Raw genomic sequence first — 25,388 nt, forward strand, 5'->3', positions numbered from 1 at the left:
TGATAGGTGCAGAATTCTCTCTGTTTCTGTTGTGAATTATATTCCAGCGGTTTGTCCTGGTTTAACTAATGACTTTTAAAGTTGTATAATACGTTTCACGTCAACAAGAATATTAATCCTGTCTTCATCTGCACAGAATGTAAAACATTTATGCAGCTGACAAAAAAAAACACATATTTCATTTATTATAGGGGAACATACGCAAAAATATTTATCAACTTTCACTCAGCAAAGCAAACTGTACCACTGTTATGGAAACCTGCTGAAGGCCTGCTCTACATTAGCACTATACTGTAGATGTGAACCAGTATTTGGATTTTAGGGATGATCCCTGACCCTGCAAGAATGGAAACAAGACGTTTTCAGACTTTTAGCTTTGACATTTTTTCTAGATCTTATTCCTCTTGAAGGTGGGGGCTCAATAACACTGTTACTTTTTCGTAAGTGCATCATTAAAACTATATTTATTCTTATTTTGTATATTTCATGTGCAGCTTTTTTACTTCTGGTTATATAAATAGTGTCAGGAAACAGTTTCACACAGAGAAAAATGTAGCAGGACAGATTTCTAGTACACTGTTTCTGTAACAAAAGCAAAGTCTTGATGGTACAGCGCCTTATTACTAAAGACGCACTAGATAGATGTCAGTGTGTGTCAACGACTTGACAGCTTGAGAACTAAAGTAGGTGTTCTTGTATGTTACTTTGTGAATACCTACACTGGTCTCAGCTCTCTTTGCTTCCTGTGCAGCTTTTTCAGTCCATCACTTGTGATCTGGATTAAACCCAGACAAAACACTGACACCGTTGAAACATTTATCCATCAGAGACAACGGTCTCCGAGTCTTTTGAAAGATCCCCTTTTGCACAGTCTAAGGAAACAGGTATGCTCTGCTTTAATTATCAGCTGTATAGATAAGGCCGATGAATAAATGTGCTGTGAAAAGAATGAGATAACATCTAGCTCCTAATTCACTTCCAAGGTTTTGCAGACAGTAAGCTGTTGCCTTGATCACTGTCTCACAGGCTTCGCACCTTTTGTACGATAGGGGCCTTGAAAACTGTGTATGCTTTTTATAATTTAAGGGGACAGGGGTCAGACTCATCATCATAAAGGCCATGGGAGATGAATAAAGTGGAATGGAGGCAATCTTTGTTCTCTTGTAATGATCTTTGCTATATTCTGCCATGCACACACATGCAACGCTCTCCGTGGGGTCAGGATTTCTGGTTTGTCGCACTGTATAACAGAGTAGAAGAATGACGAGTTCACTTATTGAAAGGACAGAAGTAAAGTTTCTGTGTTGAGTTATTTTTTCGCCTTCAGTGTGAATTTCAGGGTCAGTGGCATTCCCTGTGGAGTTATCTGTGAGGGTCGAGCCTCTATCTTGGCTTTGATGAAGTACCTTGTCCCGTGTCACGGACAGACAGTGAAGTGCTGGAGCTTTTTACATTAGCATAATTATACTGAAGAGTGAAGCTTCCTCTATCATCAAAATATTAGTCTCCATCGGTGTTCAGCATGAACAGCAGAACCACAGCAGATGAAGTGTGCTTTTATTAATAACCTCTCCACATGCCAATCAGAGTATTTATTTGAAAAAAAAAATCATTTGCTGAGCCATTAAAATGATTATAATCACATCTGTCAAAACTCAAATACAGTATATATGCACACACACACACATGAGTGCAGACTTATAGATACACCATAAGAGGCTTATAACACCAGACGTCCATTAGCATTTCCGAAAAGTAAATAGCCGTTTAAAGTCTCAAGAACATATGTTAGAGTGGTTTTAAAATTTTTGAGAGGATCCGACTTTTACTTAAAGGTGGTGGTGAGTTTCTCAGTGAGATCTCTCCATTACATATAGAAAAGCTTAGGGACTGAGAGTCACCGCTGCCAGTGGATGACATGTGCGCAATGTGAGTCATTGCTCATGCTTGTTAATGGGGTTTTATTGGCAAGATTAACAGCTTTTATATCATGGCAGAGGCAGCACGCCAGGTAAAGCAGCTGCTGTTCATATTGTCTTGGTTGCAGGACATGGAGACATGTTAACACCATATTACTGGAAACACATATGGCTGCGTGGCATTGATGAACAAGCAGTTAAAAGCAAAGGGATATCATAAAGCTATAGTTTGAGTTACTCCAGCTTGGTTTGCTGCCAGTGCAGATCCTCAATACGACATATTTTTTTCTCACCAAAGGATAAAATGTTTCAGTCACGTTCAGTATCACAAAAAACGAATTTGATACAAAGCACCGGCGTGCGATTCATGCTTTTGTGGAAGCATTTTCATGGTTTTTGGAGAAAGGTCTGCAAGCAGAAAAGATTTTCACCACCAAAGAAGGTACCAATAGATGCTATTAGCTGCTACTCAATTGGCTCTTTGTGTTTCCCACTGAAAGAATGGACAAAGGGTCAGATGACCGCAGAGTTCACACACGTGTGCATTTACTCAGAGGCATGTACCTTTTATCGATCGGAGCAGCGTGCAACACACACATCTGTACACACTCGTGTCCACATTCACACACACTTTAGGAGAGAGCGGAGAGAAAGAGCCTCAGCACGCAAGGCATTCAAGCTATGTGCACTGTGTGTGTGGATACAGCTTGGTACAATCGTAGCATTTAGACAAGTCCTAATTTACTTAGGATGGGCTCGCAGCATATGGAAGCATCCACAATGGCTGACTGATAGAGAGACAAAGAAATTCCAGTCTTCTGGCGCTAAAAAACTCAATTCAGATCTGGTCATAATGGCTCAGCTGTCCTAACCAAAGGAAGGGGAGAGAATAGGGTGCCTTGTGATTTTCCCCCTTTTCACCCTCACCCTCCCTCGCTTTTCTTCTTTTTTTGTGCCTGAATCTTTTATCTGTGTTATTCACTCGGGACTCTTCAAAGTAACAAGCCTCCTTCTTTTTCCCCGGTACTGGACTTGGAACCCAAATTAGAGACTGCTTGATTAGAGCAGAGAGGAGGGAGCCAAGAGAGAGGGAGATGTGGGTATTGGACAGAACAAATCGCACCCCTACAAAGTGCCTTTTATCCAAAGACCCCAAGGCTCAAATACCCCCATCCCTCCCCAAGCAACCGTGGCTCTGCTTGTTTTCCTCTTATCATTTATTTAGTCACCCGTTGATGTTTTCTGCCCTACTTTGTGACGTTTAAAAGAGGCAGGAATCTCAAAAGGTGAATGCTGAATGGGCTGAAATTGAACAACGCCGCTTTACCATCGTCTCCTCCTATTTGTCGATTTTCACATATCTGAAGTTCACACAGCGGCGGCCTGCGAGAAAAACAAGAAGAGCGCCAGCACAGCTTGACCACTCACTCCTGGGATCTTCTTCCTCCTCTGTCGGGCCGGTATTGTCCTACTGAGCCTCAGTCGTCTAACAGGAGGATGTCACAACATGTTAGGGTCTGGGCCAGTTTATGTAGCGCCAAGGCATCTCTGGGCTGTCTGTCTGCCGTCGGAAGCGCAATGTGAGGAGACATGTTAACGGGCAGACCCCAGCCCCACTGCTGTTAAAAGCCATGCAATATGCAGGAAACGGCCTCTTTTGTCAGCGGGCTGGTTAGACACAGACCACGACTCTCCTCTTCTGCACCACCCAATAAAAGTTTTATCTGGATTTTAAAGCTGATCCATAATTTAAAACAGGAAGAAAGAGATTTTTTACACTAACCAGCCAACAAAAAACACATGAGTTTGATTTTCTACTAAGCTGCGTATAGTCTCGGAGGTGAAACTCTTCCTCCATGTTACCATGTATGGGGATGCCAAAAGTTGTGTTTAAATGTTTTTTCTGCACTAATCTGATAATTTCTTTAAAAAAAAGGCAAAACTAAAATGTTCAATAATTATGATCAAAATTAGTACAGAGGGGAGGTCCAGACTGTAGTGCAGGGGGCAGCTCTGACTTCCCACAATCCAGCTCAGCATCAAAACAATGGGCCCTCTGTTAGTATTCTTCTGGTGTCCAGGCAGAAGTGAGCTCTCCACACTGAGACCGGACCACCAGACCCTTCAGTGGGCCCAGTCCCCCTGCACATTCATGCACACAGACATAAATAAAATATATATCCTGTATATTCCAGACTACTTTTGCAATTCTTATATATTTTTACACAATAAGACAGACTGGGGCGGATGCACTCACTATAGATATTTGGTTCCCAAGTCAAAGCTACTCCATCCTGGTCCACATCCTCACCTGGATGATGGTTTTCTTTCTTTTTTGTCCTTTCTCTATTCCTCTGTCTTTTGCTGTCCTTCTTTGTTTCTTTCTGTCTTTCGTCCCTCCCTTCTTTCCACTACAGTATTGATAGCCATGATTTATTGTGACAACGACTGATGTATCTGTAAAGGCAGCTCCTTCATGGACACAGCCAAAGGTTAATAAAATTGGTGCTGATTGTATCAATTTTACAGATAAGCCATTCACAACAAGTGTAGTCGGGTGAATAAGAAGTCAATTCAGGCCTTGGAAACTGCACGCAGGGCCAATGAATAGCTGCTTTTAGGTGCTTTTTTTTCGTTAGGAGGATAAATGGAGAATTGCAGCTCTCTTCCATTGCAGCAGGCAGCGGAGGCAGAGTGAGGCGAACCGAGGTTCAGACAAGCGTGCCAGTAAATTGCCCTGAATGGGATCTGGAGGTTGACAGGCCCTATTAAGACAAACGGCTTTCCTCATCGGAGAGATAAAATAAATCAGGTGTTTAGTCAAATTAAAATAGTTTGAGTGGAGAGGGCCCATGGGAGCTCTCGGAGAAACTCAAGACAGATGTGGCCAGAGACGAGAGGAAGACACCCAGGAAAGAATTCAGCTCGCGCTGGCCCCCGGCCAGACTTCACTGTACTGTTATCTGGATCTCTGGGCTTTTATCCTTCTCTCCCTCTCCCTCTCTCTCTCTCTCTCTCTCTCTGTCTCACTATCTCTCTCTCTGTTGCTTCTGTCGGTTTTCCCATCTCTTTTCTTGTATGTTCCCCCGATCAGCTTGTCACACAGGAGTGCAGTGGGAGGAGAGTGAGTTACTGTCTAGCCTCTCACTGGCAATTATGTTGGCTGTGTAAGTCAATGGTAGGATCACTTAGCATTGATTAGGCGGAGGGAGAGAGCAGTGCAGCTGCTCTCTCTATCACACACAGTGTGGACATGTGACTGTAGACAGAGAAGTAAGTCTATTGCTCTGTCATTGCATTTCTTTTTTAAGGTAACTACACATATAATAAAATAAAGAGTGAGCTGTTCAGTGTTGATTATGATACAAATCTCTTTACTGATGATCGTCGTCGTGTAAACACCAGAGGTTACGGTGCTGTTTGTTTGTCTTTTTCACAGGTTTGCCCGTTTCTTTCAGTAAAAGCTGCAGCTCCTCCTCTAATGTGCTGCTGGACTGGTCATATAATGAAGAATTGTGCAGTTCGGAGGCCAGTGCAAATACTGACTCTCAACACTTTCTTTATATTCACCCCCGGTAGTCTGACATAAGCTGCCACCTCGGTTTGACAGCTCCCTGCAGCACTTTGTCTATGTGTTGGGAACAATGAAAGCTGTGACCACCAGCTACAGTAAAATAGCCGGCTCCAGACTGTATGTGACCTTAATACTTTTAAGTGACTTCACTGCAGTTGCTTGCTGCCTGTGTGGTTTTCTTTGTACTACGTATTGTGTTCAGTACAAAAGCATAATATAGGGACTGTTGGGTGCAGCATAGTCACTTGTCTATATTCAGCACTATACAATTACCAAGGTCTTCTGCAGGCTCTTATAACATCTACACCCTGCTTCTTTAGCCATGGCCCACTGTGAAACTTTTTTGTGCACTTTTTTCCAGCAGGTATCCAAAACACATGCCCATATATAGGCCTATATGTATTTACGAATCAGCCTTCATAGTTTATGTTCAGTTTTTCTGCTCCTGACGCTGTTGCTCTCCCTCCCTCTCCCCCCTCACCAGGGACTCCAGAGAGCCTGGCAGAAAAGGAGCACCAGCTCTCCACGATGATCACCCAGCTGATCAGCCTGCGAGAGCAGCTTCTGGCTGCCCACGACGAACAGAAGAAACTCGCTGCTTCACAGATGGAGAAACAGAGGCAGCAAATGGAGTTAGCTCGTCAGCAGCAGGAGCAGGTAACTGCTCGCGTTCACACTATCTGTCTTTGTGAGGTTTTCTCCCCTCAGCAAATAGATTTTCTAACCACATGTATTCTCTTTCTTGCTTTCTTTTTCATTCTTTCTTTTTCAAACACCCATCTCCTATCTCCCTTTTAAACGTGTTTACTCTATATCCCCCTTTCATCCCTATAATAAACCCCATTAAATACATTTGGAAAAAAGAAAAGAGAAAAAAAACTCACTTAAATCTCTATTTCATATTAACTTTCATGGCTGAAATATGCCAATAAAACCTCACTATGAATTTGGAGATGTGATATTCTATATTGCCTCAGATATTTCGGTCATGCTCTCTCGCCCACATTTATGCTGCGTGGTAGGAAAAATGTTATTATGACTTGTACTAACAAATGCAACGGAATGTGTGAATTAAACGTTATATTAAACATGGAAGTCCCTCTATATCTTATAAATCGACTCCTATTAGAACAAGCCTGGCATTAGATTTGCAGCACAAATCAGGCCAATGAGCCATATTGTACAAATCAGCAAATTAGCAGAGGCCATGAAGTGTGTTAATGTCGGGGAAGAAATAAGGACACAAACTATCCACACGGGCGACACTTTTATTATCACCAGCCACCCTAATGGCTATGAGTCAATTATCAGCAAGGAGTTCACTCAGAGTTTTCTCAGCACACTCTCAGAGCCTCCTGTGTTAAATGAAGAGATAGACCATATACCTTGGAGTGATGCATTTGGACATAGTACACTAATAATACATTAACAGTATTGATTTTTTTTCCCAATCAATGATGTTCATTTGCAAACTACGCTCGGCTGTGTGCGGGGCTTTGTGGACATTGCAGCACAAATGAACAGTGATAGAGGACATTTTATTATTTGATCTTATTTTGAAATAGAAGAATATTAATAAAACGAAGAGAGAAGAGGGGGGAGAGAGGGAGAGAGGGAGAGCGAGAGAGCCCGCTGAGAGCTAGAATGTCATCAAGCCATCAAGATACAACACAGTAATTAACTGTTGACACTCGTGAGGAAGCCAGCACAAATTAATCTTGACACATTTGCAGACGACCGATATCTTACAGTGAACACTTTGTAATTATATTTAAAAATGAAAATTAAATGACACTTAAAACTAGGTTGTCACGCTCAATGAAGTGGTGCATGTAGAAAGAGGGGACCGCTGGGATGAAGAGGGGATTGCGGCGTGGCTGCTCGTCACTCGGGGGTGGCAGAGACCTCTGTCACTCGCCAACACGCCGCTCGTGCTACAGTAGTTATCTCGCTCGTAACCGCTTTCATCATCGTTCATTCTCCTTTACCTCTGATTTTGATTCATGTTCATTAAGAATTTTTTTTGCAGCAATTTAGTGAGAAGAATATATTTTTTCGAGACAAGAGGAATAATTGTATTTTTCTGCTTCACCAATTTGCCTCCTTCTTTCCTATATTTTTTTTATGCCATCCTTTATTGTACCATCTATCTCAACCCACTTTCTCAACCATCTCAGGTACTGGAACAAAACTATTAAACCGTTTTAGTTCCTCCTCCTCCTCCTCCTCTCATGTGTCCATTTAATATGTGTTTGATTAATCAGGAATGATTTAATTTACTGAATCTTTTTTGGTTTTGTTTATTTCAACCAGATTGCAAGACAACAGCAGCAGCTTCTGCAGCAGCAGCACAAGATCAACCTCCTCCAGCAGCAGATCCAGGTCAGTGAATATGTTCCTGTTTACACCTCTCACTTTCTCTTCTTGTGTGCTGATTACTACAACACTTCCCGATCTTCAATGTAATTATTGCGCCACTGCTGTCAACATGAGCCAAATGTCTGGATCTATTATGGCACAGATCAATAAAATTAGACATTAAAGTAAATATCATTGCTAACTTATGTTAGCATCCCCCTCTCATCTTCTATGGTATTTTTTTTTTATAGTGCTTGTCTTTTTATCTTTAATTTTTTGTGTCAAAGTAACATTCGTCACTCTCATCAAATGTTAATTGCCTGTTGGTAATCGTGAGGGCTTTAAAATATGGAGGAGAATAATTAGCACATCTTAATGAACAAAAAAAGGGGGGAAAGTAACAACAGCTAATGAGTCCTGTTGATGGAGAAGAGCCTGGAGGTGGGGGACATGAAAGAGGCTGGTAAATGCCTCTGAAACAACTGGGTCCCACAAGGGCAACGTGGCATGCTTTCACACAGCACAGCAGCCTCGGAAACTCAGAATGTCATTGTGCAGTGTGGGTGGCATTGTCTTCATTTTCACTCATAGTTATTCCCACTGGTTTATCTTGCTTTTGAACTTATGCACCTCATCCCAGACATGATCATCCTGACTGTGCATGCTTGTGTGAGTGAGTCCTATATAAGATACTGAGACCACCCAGGCTGCAAGATACTGGACATAACCAGACAGCGCAGGGTGACCCCCGGGCTGGGGGCTGGCAGTGGTCAAGGCTGCGAGCCTGCACGGCGGCCTGTGTGAAGTGAACGTTCCCCCCGCTGGGTCAGGCACATCCCTCTCCATTCAACACCTCCTCCTCCAACTGACAACTCCCCATCCTCTCATTTACCTCTTCAAACTCTCTCTCAAAATAAATGGTTCCTCCATCACCTTTACCCACTCCTCACACAAGACACTATTTTTCTTTCCGTCTAAAAAGCAGTTTCTCTTACGGTATTATACAGGGCAGCAAACCGCTACATACTGTAACACAGTTTGTCCTTATAAAAACTTCTGGTTTTAAAAAAGGCATTTGGCACAACAACCAGATTTACTGCTATGACATCAAAATGACTCTTTCAAGGGCTCTTTGCAAGAGAAAGGCCATACTGTTAACATGTTCTTGAGGAGCCACTAGTCTGGACCTTTCACTTCCACTGTGGACAGTCGACTGAAGGAAAAAAATGATGCCATATTACACTTCACTACAGAGAAGCACAGAGCACAACACTCTGTCTAGAAAACACTCTAAAATCAAGTACCTTACACACCACTGAGAGGCTAGTATTACTCATATCATGGAGGGTGCTTTACTTATGCTCATTGAGCATAAGGGCACAGCCCTAATGCGTCTCACTTTTAGAGGCCCTTGCTTTCATCACAAAGTTAAAGGCAAATGATACCTGAAAATTCCCCTTAATGCATAGTTTTGAGAGAGGAGAGGGTGGAGAGGGTTGAGTGTGTATGTGAACATGCTTCTAAATATCCATTTCAAACACTTGAACAGAGATACAAGTAAAGTCCTTTTCTTGTAGAGCCCAGTTAGTCAGAGTCTCCCTTGGCCAAATGAGCCACAGATGATCCGCCCTGATAAAAAAAAGAAAAAAAAAGAAAAAGAGAAAAGCCACATCCACAATTAAACAAAAGAGTCCCATGTTCAGACCATCTGTTCGTCTGCCCATCGGCCACTGCTGGCTGCACTTTTCAGACAGAACACCAACGGAGAACAAACAAGAGATCGCTCTTATACTTCAAATAAGTTTGATCACGTGCAAAATTGTTTATCCAAGAGTAAGTCGTTTGAAGCGGTACATGTTGTCTCTCCCTTAACCTAGTTCCTCCAGATAGCCGGTGTGGTGATGTCCAAGCAGCAAAAGTAGATAAAAGAGAGTCAGGGGCAAGTTAGTGAAGCATTTTTTTGCCACTCTGTTTTCATTACTGCTGCCTCTTAAAAATGCCCCGGCCATTTTAATATATAACAGCTTTGACTTAATTAGTTCTGTAAACAAGCTTCCAGCCTGTATGTCACAGGCCTTTAGCGAAGAGGTAAGCAGCATTGGGAGATTGAGTTACTCCACTCTTAGCATGGAGAGCACTAAACTTTATTAGAGACCCTACTGGCCATCAAAGTCCTTCTGTTTTGGCCTCGGGGAGAAAAACCAAGAGGTAGCCTCATGCTTAGGTCTCGTATTGATCACGTAACTGATCACATCAGTGGACACTGTAAACTGTCCAAACAATAAAACCATGGGCATTGCAACCGGAGACTGTTGTTGGCATGCTATTATATGTGTGTTTTCTTTTTTCTTTTTTTTTTTTGCATGTGGATTGAAGAGAATCTGTCAGAAGTGTGTAGTTATTGAGGTTTAGTGAGTGAGGTTTGGAGCAAGGCAGCATTGCAGTTTAATCAAGTTTCCCTTTTGAATAGCCATCTCTCTTTTTATCCTTCTCTCATCACTCCTACAAGAGAGCGCGAGAGATTTAGGCTTTGTCCTTCGGGATTACAATGTCACTTGTTTTAAGATAGCAGATGTTTTGATTGCAGTGTTAGGGGGGGGGCTTATCAAAAGTTAAACCTCAAGGCTTTGTGTGTTTTTCCCTCAGCTTGTTTGTGTTCCCTCAGTCCATCCTCGCCGCCGAAATCGTCTTGGCACTAATTCAATCCCAGGATGAGATTAACTCTTAAATTGATTTAGTTGAAAAATTTTGAAGGACCATTCAGGATTGTATAAGACATATTACAATAAACATATATATTAGCAGAGAGCTGCTTTGCCCCACTAGTTACTTATCTCTGTGGAAGAAGAAAAACACAGTTTTTCTAATTTGTTTCAGCTCAGCATCACTCAGTGTTAGCCAAGTCTCCCCTTTGCTGCTCTGTTTCATAAACACACCCACTTCCTCCTGCTCCTAATAGAGGAGCAGTGGCCGCAGATGAGCAGCTAAACACCATCACATTGATCGTCAGCATGTTGACCCCTGTTTGCTGGCATTTTCTTTTTCTACATGTAGATACATACTGTACATCAGAGTTAAAGGAAGAAGTGAGAATTAAAGTGATAACAGCAGAGTAGTGTATCAAAGTAAAATGAAATATAATGCTCTCACAACGAGACTCTGTAAAAACCCCAGTGATAGTACGGTCCATAGTAATGTCACAAGCAACGTCCCCTTATACCTCACATGGTAATGACTGTGGTTTGACTCTCATGCAGTTACTCATACACATGCACAGAGGTGATCGTGTACAGTACACAGGCACACACACAGGGACCCAATGCATTGATACACACATCAAGAGAATAAATATTGGCTGAAAGGTCAGGGTGAACTTTATCTTCACAAACAGGCTGGAGAAAGCAGAGCTCCCCTGATGAAACAGAGGGACTTTTTTTTTTAATTCGAATCATTTCATTTGATTTAATTTCTTTTTAATTCATCAAAAAAATAAAAAATAATCACAATATCATGACATTGTCATTTGGCATTGGCTTTGGCATTGATGTACCAGCCTTGAGTACACTGTGAGATTCAAGATCTGGGAGATGATAAATTTCTATGGAGGCCATTGTCAACAAGATTATTTTTCTCTTTTTTTCTTTAACCTTATATGATCTGTTCATAAAGCAGGTCTGTTTCTGTTTATCTCCCTTTGACCTGTCGTTCTCTACCTATACATGAACTGGCTTTATGTACACAACGCATTATCTGTGCCTCTGCATCATACCTTTAACCTTTTGTCCACAAATACGCAACAAATGCACACATACAGAAAGTCTGGCTGTCCTCCATTTAAAAGGAGGAATCAGAGATTAAAACAGAAAAGGCCAGTAAATTGTTGTCTATTGCAAACTTCAAAGTGCTGGAGGCTTTCTCACATGTATCTTTAATGGTGTAAAGAAGCAGTGGGGGACATGCAGACATTCAATGGCTACATGCGAAAGGTCCCAAGATTAAAGATGAAATTCACTTACGCCAGCATTTAGCTGCCCACAGTTTATTAGGGTGGACAATCTAGGGGCGGATTTCAAAGCATATATTTTGAGATGAAACGAAGGACAACAGACAGAGCCGTGGTCATCGCTTACAGACGCCTCTTCTTAACCTCAGGGAAACTACAATACTCTGTGATATGTTAGTGTTTTTGTTACTCCAGACATTTTATTCTAAGGTAGGTGATTAAACCAGACAGAGTTAGTAGTTACGCAGTTTTAAGTTCAGGTGAATAGAGCCTTTTTTGTCTTATAACTACTCTTTGATACAGACAAAATTATCTTACATGGTGCTGTTTACTTTCAGCCAGTATATTTTTAGAAGAGGAGGGGGAAAAAAAACCTGGATAGCAGTGTGTTTTAGTCAGCTGCACATGGATTTCCCATTTCCGTCTGTTACAAAGAAACCAGAGAATTCACAGGGGACGCTCTGTAAAAAAGTGTCGTCTGTATCCAGCGGCTGTAGACTCTCAGTCGAACACTGCACATTCACACTGGTTTTCCTTAATGCTGGCAGGGATCGCTGTTCTACGCTATGAGTTTGCACCAAAAGAAATCAATTTTTTACATTGTGATGGCAAATTATCTACTAATTCCCACTCCCGACATAATCTATTGCAGTTAGATAGAGCACATTTTAGAAGCATTGTTGGCAGAGGCTCCCAAACTCCGAGTCCTCTGGAAATATTTGTATGAGCTCGGCAAATCTGGATTTCGACTTCTTTTTGTACGTGTGTACATGTTTTATGATTTTATGGTGCAGATGTTATCAAGATTGGTCAAGCTAAATATGAGACATCGACAGATGGCCATACTAGATGTGAAGCGTCTAGCATGACCAGCAGCTATCATCAGGTCTTTCCACAGACTTTCAATAAAAATCCATCTCCTGCTTTAGTTATGCCACAGGACTCACACATTCTTACTGTGATGCCATTCTGCTGTACGTCGAGGACTGGTTCACAGACCTGCTGCGACATAAATCATCAAGGTCTTTGTCACTGAGAAGCAGTTTCCCCCCTAATAACTGGCCTGTATCTGCCTGTATTAACTGTTCTCTCCATCCCCAAAAGCCCCACACAGCCCTAATGCTTCTACCATTATTCTTTGCGGAGGGGACTGTGTTACCATTTTTATGTAAAGCTTGTAACTACAGCCGAAGCATTAAATCTTTATCAAGCGCTGCACAAATATCTAAGCAGATCTCCCGGCATGAACAAAAACAGATTCTGTTAAACTGCTGTCTGGTCTGTAGGATAAATTGACTTTCAGTCGGCCTTGTTTCTAATCACATCTTTATTACGATACAAAGGAAAATGCATGCTATCCATTCCACCGCAGTAATTTAATGCACCCGTTCTGTTTAGTTGGCAATTTAGAGAAGCAAAGGCTCCAAAAGTACAACATTATGGTAAATATTTTAAATCAGTCAGATGAGTTTAAATAAACATAGGGCTGTATGGTAATTGCACAAAGATAATAGTGCTAATTTGTGTATTCTCAGATGCTTTTGTTGTCTCCCTGGCACAAATGATTTTCTCAGTGTGAGACTTATTAATGCACTGGTGAAAAAAAAGGCACAAAAATAGACATTGTTAAAGAGAATGTGTAAGTCCCCCAATTAGCACAGCTAGATTGGAACTGTTAGCATGATAATAAGAGAATAATAGAGCAGGGAAATGATAATGTGTGTGTGAGTGTGAGAGTGTGTGTGTGTGTGGTGCTGTGTGCACACGGGTGTGTGTGTGTAGAGACGCTGTGCTGCCAGTGCTTCCCCTTGTGTTGAAGAGCTCTGTGTTAGCCTGCTAGTAGGATTATGTGGGGGCATTAACAGCCTAGTCAGACGGGCTTGGCTCTCGCCCAGGGAGGCTCAGTCCAGCATGTTCATCCACCATTTAAGGAGACTGTTAGCTGATGAAGATGTGCACATGCAAGACTGAAGATAAAAGAAAGCGGTGACCCGACTCATTAGCCCCTGTGATTTAATATATTGACACTTGGATACAAATAATTCCATTTAGTGGACTCTATCGGCGGCGAGGGGAGGAGGGATCAATTCAATTAGTTATGAAATGTGACTTCTTGTCACGAGGCGGGAGAAATACTGACGTTAAATAAAGTCGTGTGCAGTTTAAACAATAAAGCTATCGCCGCCCTGTTAAAACTTAATGATGCACAAAAAGGTGTAATAGATACAACCCCCCGGCTCAGCAATGGCAGTGATAGTTTGCAAATGAAGCTAAGTGGATGTATGTAATGCTATTTGTCTGGAAAAACTAATTCTTGCTTTAGGATTATAAACAGTTAGAGCAGGCTGGCTGGGCTCTGTGGGTTTTGTCCCCTTAGGTTTGTATTCTAGATGAATTGCATCTATTTATTTAAGCAGTTATAGGGTTTTTGAACATTGTTGATTTAAGAGAAGAAAAAAAGATGAGCAGATTGTTTGAAAATGATTGAGTCTGTTTAGTCACAGCCATGAAACATATGCATATGTGTGTTCTCTCTTTGCAAATGATGTAGGAAAGTAGACAAACACAGAACAATTATTGCTGTAAATGACACAATAAAGCCATGTCTTTGTGTAATTGGCCTTTGTATTCACACACCTAAGCAGTTTAAGCAGCAATAATTAAGAGGCTCCATATGAGAGGTGCCACATGAGCGGCTGTAATGTGTGAAATCACACCTGAGGGTCTACTTAAAATTAGTCACCTGAGGGTTTTTGCTAAGCAGCCATGGGACGGCTTAATGTGCGACACAAACTTCCAGTCGTCTATCAGCCTCCGCAAGCGACGAGAATAACTGACGCCACACAGGAATCCGACAAGGTGAAGTGAACGGCGGTGTTCAATAATCCTGATAAGTGAACATCTATCCTTTACATACGCACGTGATGAATGAAAGTACTTTTATATCACAATAAAGCACCTGTTTGCAGCGCCTGCAGACCCGGCCCCTGGATGCAGGCAGAGCGCATACACTTAACATCCATTGTAACCCAACGCTGGAAAAGGAAAATATCAGTTGAGGGAGAGAACACATCCTCCAGTGTGATGTTGATTTAGTTTCCTCTCCCTCACTGCAGAGACTGTGTTTTCTCTGCTAATGTTGTGCAAACTGTTTTGTCTTTGCATTGGCTTTGCGTGGCCCATCGTTCCTCAGCAGTGGGCACACTCACAGGGAGAAGGAGCTGCATTAATAGGCTCTACTGTGTACGGGCAGCCGGCAGGGAGAAAGGGGCGCGTGTTTTCTTAGGGCTGGGGTGGGCAAAGCAAAGCATTCAGCCCATGGCCAACGTAAAAAAGGAGCTTTTTGTTTTTGGGGTGTAGGAGAGTCCAAGCATTCCCTAACAGAAACACAATGAATGAGCCATTTTGTCCCACTCTGGGTTTTTTTCCCCTCCCTCGAATCAAAATTGTAGAATTTTTTGTTTGTTTTTCAATAACTCACCCCTCTAAAAATACACAGTTTTGATTTAGAAAATTCTTTAAATTCACTGAATCCAATCTTCCCCAACATGCCGTCACATCACCTCTGTCTGTTTGAGCTCTCACAAAAAGCTGCAGCTCTTCTCGCCCGTCATCAGGTGATGATATTCGAGCCACGGTTGAAGTCTCGACAACACACTTGTGTCTCCAATAAAGTTGGTCCCTCCTGACAGGACTGTTCTCTCGCTGAACAACAGAGTGGGCTCTGTTGTTTTCTGTGGCCCCAGCAGCTGGGAGGTAATGAGGAAGACAGAGCCTCAGTCTATGATGGTGGGGGGAGGGAGGGAGGGAGGGAGAGAGGGAGAGAGGGAGAGAGGGAGAGAGAGGAGGGCAGCCGGGACAGAGAGAGGAGGGGGGGTGAACCCAGTCAAATTGTGTGGACGATCCTGTCGCACAAATTAGGGATGATCTACTGTTTCACATTCAGACAGGACACTTTTTTCTCATTAACTTTATCACTAAAAAAAAAAAAAGAAAAGAGGATGGACCGTCAGAATTTTAAACACACATTGAATTACGGAATTAAAGGTGCTTCATAGTGAAATATATAACCGAGGCTCTGACATTATTTTGTGAAACACAGTGGGCCGACAGAGCACCTAAGCCTCTCTGCTCTCTGCCACACAGTGTTGAAGATGATGTGCCACATTATTTCATAAGCCTCACATACTGAAATCCGTCTATTTCCCACTCCCCCCCCCCGGCCCTGTTCACATCACATGGATGTAGCTGGCTATCTGACTAGCCCGTGTCCAATGTTCTTTAGAAACCCCCTCGCCCCCTGTATTGAGGAGGTCAGAGGCATTTCACTTATTTCCATTTCCATACAGCGAGGAGGATGTATATATGCAGGATAATAATACTGGCCCCAAACCCCACTTGTGGGTTTGTTTATGTCTGTTCTCTTCTTTCCCGTCTTTACACATGCTGTTTGAGGGAGTCCCCGTGGATTTGTCCAGTTTACTGCAAACCTTAATTTTATGGCCAGACCTTGAAAAAAAATATTCATTCTTCCTTCCATGTATGCCCCTACTATCAAAAAAGAGCTAATATGCTTTGGAAATATAACAGTGAATTTGCTGTTGAAAAGAATCTGTATTTTTAAGAGACAATTTCAGGCTTGTGTTGCTGTGTGAACACAATTCATGACATGCATCGTGCCAGCCTTTCTTTTTCCTTTTTTACTAGATCTAATATCTAAATGTGTGCTTTTAACATGTCCAGAGTCAAACACAGACAATGAAACATAATAGAGAGCTGTCGCATAAAAACTCTCTCTGGTCACTTAAACATACACCAATAAAAAGCTTTAAAGAAGAGGGTCATGCCTGGAAGCTTGGTGTTTAATTTCTGTACAATGCAATTTTTTTTTTGACAGATTTATTTTATCATAGAAAAAGAGAAAAGTACAATTTGCTTTTTGTGCACAAATTCTAATAAGCACATTTCATTTTTCCATCTTTCTATATCAGTGCATGACTTAAGTGTTCCCACACACAGGCTGACTTGTCATTTATAAATATGTTTGTTGTACTCTAAATTTTATTTTTCTTCTTCTTTTTACTATTTTCCATCAAACTTGATGTCAAGCTTTTATTATGAAGCCATTATTCCTACGACATTTAATACTAAAACTACATTAAATTAAAGGAGTGTGCAGCAGCAGAAACCCAGTAAATGCCAGCCAGTGTATTTAAGCAAACAGTAGCCTGCAGTTTTACCCAGAGCTCCAACCACGACAGGAGGAGCAGTGAGAGATGGAGGAGGGCTGGAGCGGAGGGATTTGGGGTGGGGTGTGCTAGGCGGGTCAGAGGGTTGGACTACCCTGCTTTCAAGCTCCCGTCTTAATATAGACATATTGGAATGGCTGTTTTCCAAGAAGGCTTGTTTTACTGTGTAAGGAATTAGTGGAACAAGAAGTCATCTATTGGTTATTCCCTCTGCATGGCCTGACCTCACTCACTCGAGTGTCTGGATTTGCGGCACTTTATCCTGAACAGCTCTCAGTGTAACACACACAAGCATGACTGATGTGCAGCGTCACACTCAAACCTGAGCAAACAGTGGCCCTGCTGTCAGAGTCAGTGCTGCACCCAACAATATACAGGGAATATTATATAGGCTGAGCTCGTACACTATTTATCTGTATGGTATTTATTATTTCTGTCTTTGAATTTTTGAAAGGGGAGGGGGGAAAAAAAGGTGCTGCACAAACATTTCAGATGCAGGAAGGAAGTGAGGATAAAAAGGTCAGAGACTTTACAAGGACAAGGGCCCTTTGTTAGTGACCTGAACCTCTCCAGTGTATTCGCCCTCCCCGTTCCAGCGCTGCGCTCAGTTCCAGAGCAGACAAGCAGGAATAATATGCTCCAGTCTAGTGGGTGGTAATATGAAGACCTTCATTCAAGGCAGAAGTCTGGAGCATCAAAGTCTAGTTCAAATCTATTGATCTATTTGTCTGATTACCATTAGCTACAGACAAATCCAAACACATCGCATCTCCGTTCGATCAATGTGTGTGTCTGCCATGTGATGTAACTGTCCAGCGTACAGCGGCGTTAGCATAACCGGCGGATAAGTGACCTGTAGTAAAGGAGTAATACGTGTTTAAAGAACTGCTGATTGTTTCATTGGGGGTGGATCCGAAGCAACGCAGACCATTCAGCGGCAGAGAAGTGCTTCCACTGAGTGATTTTCCTCCTGGTTAGGCTCCAGTACAGTGTACACCCAGCGGGCTGTGTACACAGTGGCGGGTGTTAAACATATCCTGCTGTCTAGTGTCAGTTTTACTGTGTGCTGCTGCTGTTGAGATGTAGCCAGACTTTGCCAGCTTCCTCAAGATCACTTTCCCTTTAAATGGATCACAAAAGGTGATTTCTACTCACAGGCGTTTGGTGTGCCGCTCGGTGGAGACTGAGCATGGGAGGGGGTGGGGTGGGAGGTGGAGGGGGGACGAAGTGTGAACTATCAGTTCTTACAGCAACAGCTGGAGTCTATCCTCTCTGGGTGAAATTACAGAGCCCCTCCTATAGAAAATGTGAAAAAGAAGGTTAGCGAGAGCTGCGGATCTGACAGCTACTAAAGTGTGGAAGTAATTTTATTAAAATGAGACGTCAGAGAAACATGAGTCCTCCTCTAATTACTAGCTACTGGTGATTGTGATCTTTACCTAATGGGAAAGGCACCCATCATAATCTAAATTATTGTACAGAATTAAGAACATTATCACCATGAGCTCTCTCTGGGTTTTCCTTTTTCTTTTTTTTTCAGTCGTATTGTTTTGAGACTTTTCCTAAAATACTTGAAGTCTCTCCAAAGCAAATGAAAGCAGATTATATCAAAGATAAGCATCTGTATGAGAGGTGTGTAAAAAGGTGTCAAGTGGCAGATAATCAGGATATTAGAGCCAGGATCGTGCAGGTCATTACAAGCTAATAACCATGAAACAAGATGAGAGAGGTAGATGTTTATCTTTTTTTTTTTTGTCTTTCAATCTTGTTCATACGGACTTATTCTGCCAATAAAAACACAAAACTTGTTTCCTTCATGAAGAGAATTGTGGCTTGGAGCAAGCAGCAAAGTATGAGTGTGGATCAGTGCAAGCGAGTGTAATGGGGTTTAGTGGGAGAGCCAGCAGGGGGTCCTCAGGCCTCCTCGGTGCTTTGTAGGGGCTATAACAGACAGTGAGGAACATGGGTGTTGACAGGGGCCCAAGTGAGAGCTGTAATGCGCTGTACATCTCCATTTGCACTCAGTGTTTTGGAGCCGCTTTATAGGTGGATGCTGCTTACACGTTGAGAAAAACGACATCGCTCACTTTTTTTTCTCTCTTTTTCTCTCTTCAGCAGAAATATTTTATAGCGTTTTCTGGGGTTTAATACAGGTCTGTAGAGTTATTTCTAAAATATGAAGCACAGGTCGTTAAAAATAAAAGTGCATCTTTCATCTAAAATGTGTTAGCAAGCATTGGTTGTAAGCAACTACTGTAGATGTACATCTTGAAGTACATCATTCATGGGTTAATGCAGTATTAAAACAAATTTAGGTGTGAATGTGTGTGTGTGTGTGTGTGTGTGTGTGTGTGTGTGTGTGTGTGTGTGTGTGTGTGTGTGTGTGTGTGTGTGTGTGTGTGTGTGTGTGTGTTTGTGCATACTGCATGTGTTGTAAGTGCTGGGGAGAAATAAAGGGAGCTCTTTCAAGTCTACCTTGTCTTTTACACCTTGTGTATTTACACATCAGAGCTGAGTGTCTGCGCCGCCTTGACTCGCCCTCTGCAGTCTGATCCCACAATGAGCTGCTGTTGTAAACTCAGTCCAGCTACAGTCAACATAATGTCTGGTTTATCTCAGTTAAATTATATTTTTTTAAAGAAATAAGATGAACAAAGCCTTTCTTAACGACACGCAGTGAGCATAAATAATATATATTTTGCCAGAATAACACCAGACTTGCTGTAAAATGATCCTGTTTGGCTTTCCAACAATGTGGCATCTGCATCTGCATTAGAGCTGCAAGTTGGTTCTATTTATCAAAGAGCAGCATCTCCTTGAGAGGGAAACAGATTGCATGCTGGCCTGCTACAGACTTCATCAGGTCATGTGAATTGATGATACATGTTGCAAAGGCGGCTGAGTTCCCCCGGAAACCTCTGCTGGAGCGCGTGCTGGCAGAGACGGGGGCCTCAGCCAAGTCTGTCTGACTGATCACTACAGATGCTCCTCTTCAAGTATTCCGAGTCAGATCCTTAGTGCTGGGTCTTGAGGGACAAACAATAGCACCTGTTCCTCATAAGATAGCCCATTCATGTATCTTTAATGAAGCCTGGGGGCAGATGGTGTGAAATGACATTATCCAGTACTTAGCTGTGCTAAGACAAAGGAAGAGCAGTGCCAGCACAACAATGGCGCTGTATTTACGAGGAGAGGGGAGGACGCTGCCCAAGTGCCCCGCTCACATCTGCTCCACTTCATTCTCTGACTCCTCAAGATCATCTTGGCAATAGAAATATCCTGGGCACTCGGCCCATACCATAGATGAACTTGAGGGAGAGTAGAAGGCACACATATGTACGCACTTTTTTTCTGTTTCTGTTTTTTTTTTTTTTTTTTAAACTTCTTTATTTATTTTTCCTTCTAATTTGCTTTAACCGTCAGTTTTTCTTAAAAAAGCTCAGGTGAAAACGTTGGATTCGGCTCAGCCTGTGTGCCAGCTGTTAATTGACAGCTCAACTAACCTCCACTATTTGTTGCCACCTTGAAGCTCCTCAAAATTTGATTTGCCTTTCTCTGACATTAGTTGCCGTAAATTAAACTTTAATGCGTGGAGCTCATTACTGCAAATCACAGCAATTCAAACTCAATGCATTTATTTCCCCTTCAACGCACATTTACACTCTGTCTTGCCTCGATGGATCCTGTATAAACTGCTCCATATTTTAAAATAATAATAGTAATAAAAGCTGATATCCCAGATGAAATGATATCATTTACATTTAGTGTTGCTGAAGAAAAAAATATGTCCAAGTATCTGCTGCCTTGTGCTGATGTATGAACTGTGTTTCATCTTTATACAGCCTTTGTGCCAATTCAGTCATTTTTATAAATTCTATTATGGGAAATAAATTATGGATTTGTGTGAATGACAGAATGTATTCAAATACTTTTTTATTGTTTACGTTATTCTATTGTTCCCTTATGTGAAGCAGCTGTGCCTTATGTGAAACAGCTGGATGTTTCTCAGTCCATAATCATGTTCATAAGCATTATATGTACAACAGTTTCACATAGTGTTGACATAGTAGAGTGTGTGGAGCCCTGTGAATTTCCCAAACAAAAGGAAACATGATCACATGGCTGTGAATGAATCGCTCACTTTGAAAAATGGACTGAAAACTTAAGAGTCATCACTCATGGAAATAGAGTGAGGCATGCTTTTTTTGTTTTCTCCATTTGGCTAAAAAATATTTGACAGTTAGTAATTTCATTTGGGGAAAAAAATGATGTAAGTTATAATTTATTACAAATGTATATTAGTTATTTAATGAAAATGTATGAACGACCATGTAACACATTTACAACACAACGCGGAGCGATGTGGACTTGAGGGAAACCTTTTCTGTTCTGTGACTGCTACACATTCAGCAACAGACTCCATCTGGTTTTACAGTCCAAATACACAGACAGAGAAAAGCTGTGTTCCCCAGTGTCCCCCCCGCCTGTCACTGGCCCTACCTCATGTTGTGACATTAATTATTGTGTTTTTCCATATGTTCCATACATGCAAGGCCAAGATCCATCTTTCATCCATTCAGCCTGGAAACTTGGAACACAAACCCCTATAAAGCAATGTTTTATTTAAGGTCATTTGTCGCAGTCTCCTTGGACATTTATTTTTTTCTTCAGCAACAGCACATTTTACAGAATTACTTTTGGAAGAATTATATACTTTTCTATTCTTCCATAATGCACTTTCTGCACTTGCACTTCTGTAAAAGCTCACTAGACACAAAATGGTTCTATTTACTTGGTTTTTTCAGTCGAGCTCTGCACCTCTGGACAGATCAATAAAGTGGTTCTGAGTAGGTTTAGCGTGCTATAGCTGGGGAGAGAAACTGGGTGCCACTGCTCCGGTAAAGGGTCTACAGGGGGAGCAGCACGGGCTGAAAAAGTGGAGATCATAGCAGACCTCAGCCAGAACATGGTGGATGGGGAGGGGGGGTAGTCATTGCTCTGAGCAGGTTGATTTCATGCCCCAATGCAGCGGCAGTAATTGCACCCAGACCCGTTTTATTGCGAGTTGATTTTAAGGAGGGATGAATGGAGAAACATTCTGTAAAGTGTTTATTTTGGGGGATGACCTTTATTAACCCATTTTCCAGGCAGGTTCCCTTGAGGTGGCCTGGCGCGGTGCTAGATTAACTCTTGCAGGCCCATGGTAGCCGGGCTGCTCCCCATCATAAAGTTTCAGGAAGCGGAGAATGACAGTGAGATTGGACCCTGCAACATGTGCGCAAAACCCCCACACGCCACTTTTTTTGAGGCATAAGCTACTCACCCACCCTTGACACACACATGCAGGGAGTTTGTGTTGATATCCCCAGACGGCGAAGTCAGCAACAGGCTGCACGGTGAAGGTTAATATGTGAGTGGAACAGACAGTCACAGAATGACATCAAGATGAAATACAGCGAGGGACAAGTACTTTTCAACTGCCGGCTGTTTTTCCTCTGCCAAAAAAACAGTTGCAGTAAATTACTGGGTTGTCTTTAGGTTTTTATCATCTAAATAAATGATCATCCATGATTATGTGAGTCTTAGATTTTCCCTCGAGGTGGGTGTATGTGTTCATGCATGTACACGCTGATCAGTCCTGTCTCTGCACCTGTGTAATACATCCAACAATCCCCTTGCTGACATGTTGTATTTACTGCAACGGCCAGGACGTTGGTGAATGCTTCTTTCAACACCAACGGTACTGCTCTACAGGAGCCATTCACATCTAGCGAGTGCCTCTCTGCTCTCCGTCCTGCATGTCGCTTCCTCTAACCGGCGCTGGAACAATGTGCGTGTGCAAGGGGGCCCTTTGATGTACCGAGGTGAAATTGTGGTTTGGATTAAGAGCAGGCGTAGCTTGGCGAGGTATTGTGTGAGCACACGAGGGCCGTCACTGCCGCAGAGCCCCCTGTCAGCACGCGTTAGGCAGAGCTGTGATCTGGCCTCCCCCCCGAGTGGGGCTCTGTGTTTCTGTGTACCATACCTATGCTTAGGCCTCTCTCTGATCTCTGCTCCCTATCTGTTCAGCAGGTCCAGGGTCACATGCCTCCGCTCATGATCCCCATTTTTCCACACGACCAACGCACTCTGGCAGCAGCCGCCGCCGCCCAGCAAGGCTTTCTCTTCCCTCCGGGAATGTCTTACAAGCCAGGTATGTTTGAAACTTGAGTCTTCATTTTGTTCTGCCCCTGTTTCCTGTCTGTTTCCTATGTCTTTTTTTTTCATAATTATATCTTTGTGGTCATAAAGTTGTCACATGCACTCAATACACAACAAACATTTAGTTTCAAACATATGCTCGATTAACACTTGAGGCCACTAACATGCTCGGTTCTGTCTGAACTTGGGCTTGGGACCAAGGCCTGGGAATGCTCTAGTCCATGTGGAACAATAGATATGGGTAAAGAAGCAGAGGAATGTAAACAAGTCTTCAACATGAAAGTATCTTGCAGGACTGTGCTGTTCTGGCTGTAATGGTTTTTCAAGTATCCACTGTTAGAGATCCAATAACAAAGGGGAGGAATCCTACATGAAAAAACAAAACAAAAAAAACAGCCCTTTTGTTAACAACTCCTCTGTTTCAGCTTCACACAGTTCTGCTGCAAAAACAGTGCAATTAAGTAATTAAAAGACAATTATAATGTAGGCAGTTAAGTGATGTAAGGAACAGGTTTTCCTGCACATACGTTTTCACTGCCTGTAAGAACATGTCTCTTTCTCTTACTGTGACTTTCAAATTGGCTCAAGACAAGCTCTGCAGCTTTCAAAGAAAAAAAAAGAAGAAATGTTTTGTTATAAAATCAGTTGAAACATGTAGACTGACTCCCTGCCAAAACAACTAGTAACTAAATTTACCCTCATATTCTTGTGAAAATTAAAGATGTCCCACTACACACCTAAAAAAAGAAGAAGAAGAAAAAAAAAGAAAGAGATCCATGGTGTCAAATTCCTTATTCCTCAGTTGAAGTGTTTTCTTTCACATGGTGTATTTTGGACAAATCAATCAGCGAACTAATCATTTTTTTAAAAACCGTTTTCCTGCTTTCTCTCCATTGCACAAGTGCACAGAAGGAGACAGTGTCGTGTTCACAAAAATCCCTGCGAAAAAGAAAATGATTTACGAGTGAGCCACGTAAAGGAAAAGTCCACTGTTGCTGAGACAGTACGAGAACAAGGAGCAGGGCTGAAATGGAAAGAGAAACACAAGGAAGTCAGCAGGTTCGCACCAGAACATTAAAAAGGTGTGGTAGTGCAGTTAATGAATTAACTATAAAACCACAGGATGAAAAAGAAAGTCAGCTATTTTGGAACTATGGAGCCATGACAGCTTAAACAAAGTGCCTGAGGGGGAGTCTTTTACCAGTGTGCTTTCTGCAATAGGTTTGACACGGAAAATGTTTTAGTTCAAATAACAGGAGCTATTATGGAGTCATGGTCAGGGGGTCGTCATGTGTATGGTTCTTGCATAATTCATGAGCTCATGAAGAAATAGCAAAGGGGGTCTGAAAATGACTCTTGTAGTCAGGAGAGGTATTTTTAAACCTCTATTATTCCCCCCCCCCCCCCATATAACACAATATATCCAGAGAGTACAATGTTATCACCACCACCTGCAGCGTATACAGGATGCTGCCGTGTCCTTTCTCCATGAAGTGAGTGGCCAAGCATTCACTTCCAAGACTAAGGCACACTAATCTGATGTTATCATTATGAGACAGCCCCCAGGGACCACTGCTTATGACCCCCGGCCCTGTGGTGCTCACATGGCAACAGAGTCATTCTAGCACCATAGTGGTAAGTCATCACCCCGTCCACTGGCTGTGCTCAATGGCCTGGTGTTGCACGGTAGACAAGCACAGCCATAGAAACACCGACTCATCTTTTAAACAAATAGATACAAGTCGGACTTCCCAGTCTGTTCGCACTGTTTACACAGACATGGCTGCGTTCAGTCTGATGTACGTCTAATGGACCCGCAGAATGAGCCCATAGTCTTCGCTTTCCTCAGCCGGTCTTTCTCATAAGCATCCCGCTGGTATTTGGCAGCATCCTAGTGCTTTTTTTTTATCTTAAGTGTTATATTTTTTCCACATTATAGTTGTCACTTTTAAACCCTTTCTGTTCTCTGCACTGTGGTTTATGTGATGCAAGTTAACTTGGAGACACAAGGATAGTTTCAACCAGATTTTAACATTGTGATCCTGCAAACAGGAACTTAAAGGGATAGTTCAACATTTTTGGCC

At 42.3% G+C, this 25,388-nt stretch overlaps 1 protein-coding gene across 10 annotated transcripts in view; it reads left to right on the forward strand.

Moving 5' to 3' along the window:
* The window catches only part of sox6 (SRY-box transcription factor 6), a 137,858-nt gene that overhangs the window by 71,986 nt on the left and 40,484 nt on the right, over positions 1-25,388 (forward strand). For 8 of the 10 annotated variants that reach the window (XM_083969215.1, XM_083969221.1, XM_083969213.1 and 5 more), the window contains 3 exons: positions 5,978-6,150; positions 7,807-7,875; positions 23,173-23,296. In XM_083969215.1, coding sequence (XP_083825341.1) covers positions 5,978-6,150; positions 7,807-7,875; positions 23,173-23,296 — 366 coding nt within the window. The remainder of the gene's footprint in view (positions 1-5,977; positions 6,151-7,806; positions 7,876-23,172; positions 23,297-25,388) is intronic. The other 2 variants (XM_083969217.1, XM_083969219.1) reach the window with 1 other exon arrangement.

The sequence above is a fragment of the Trachurus trachurus genome (assembly GCF_905171665.1).
Source record: "Trachurus trachurus genome assembly, chromosome: 3".
Lineage (NCBI taxonomy): Eukaryota > Metazoa > Chordata > Actinopteri > Carangiformes > Carangidae > Trachurus > Trachurus trachurus.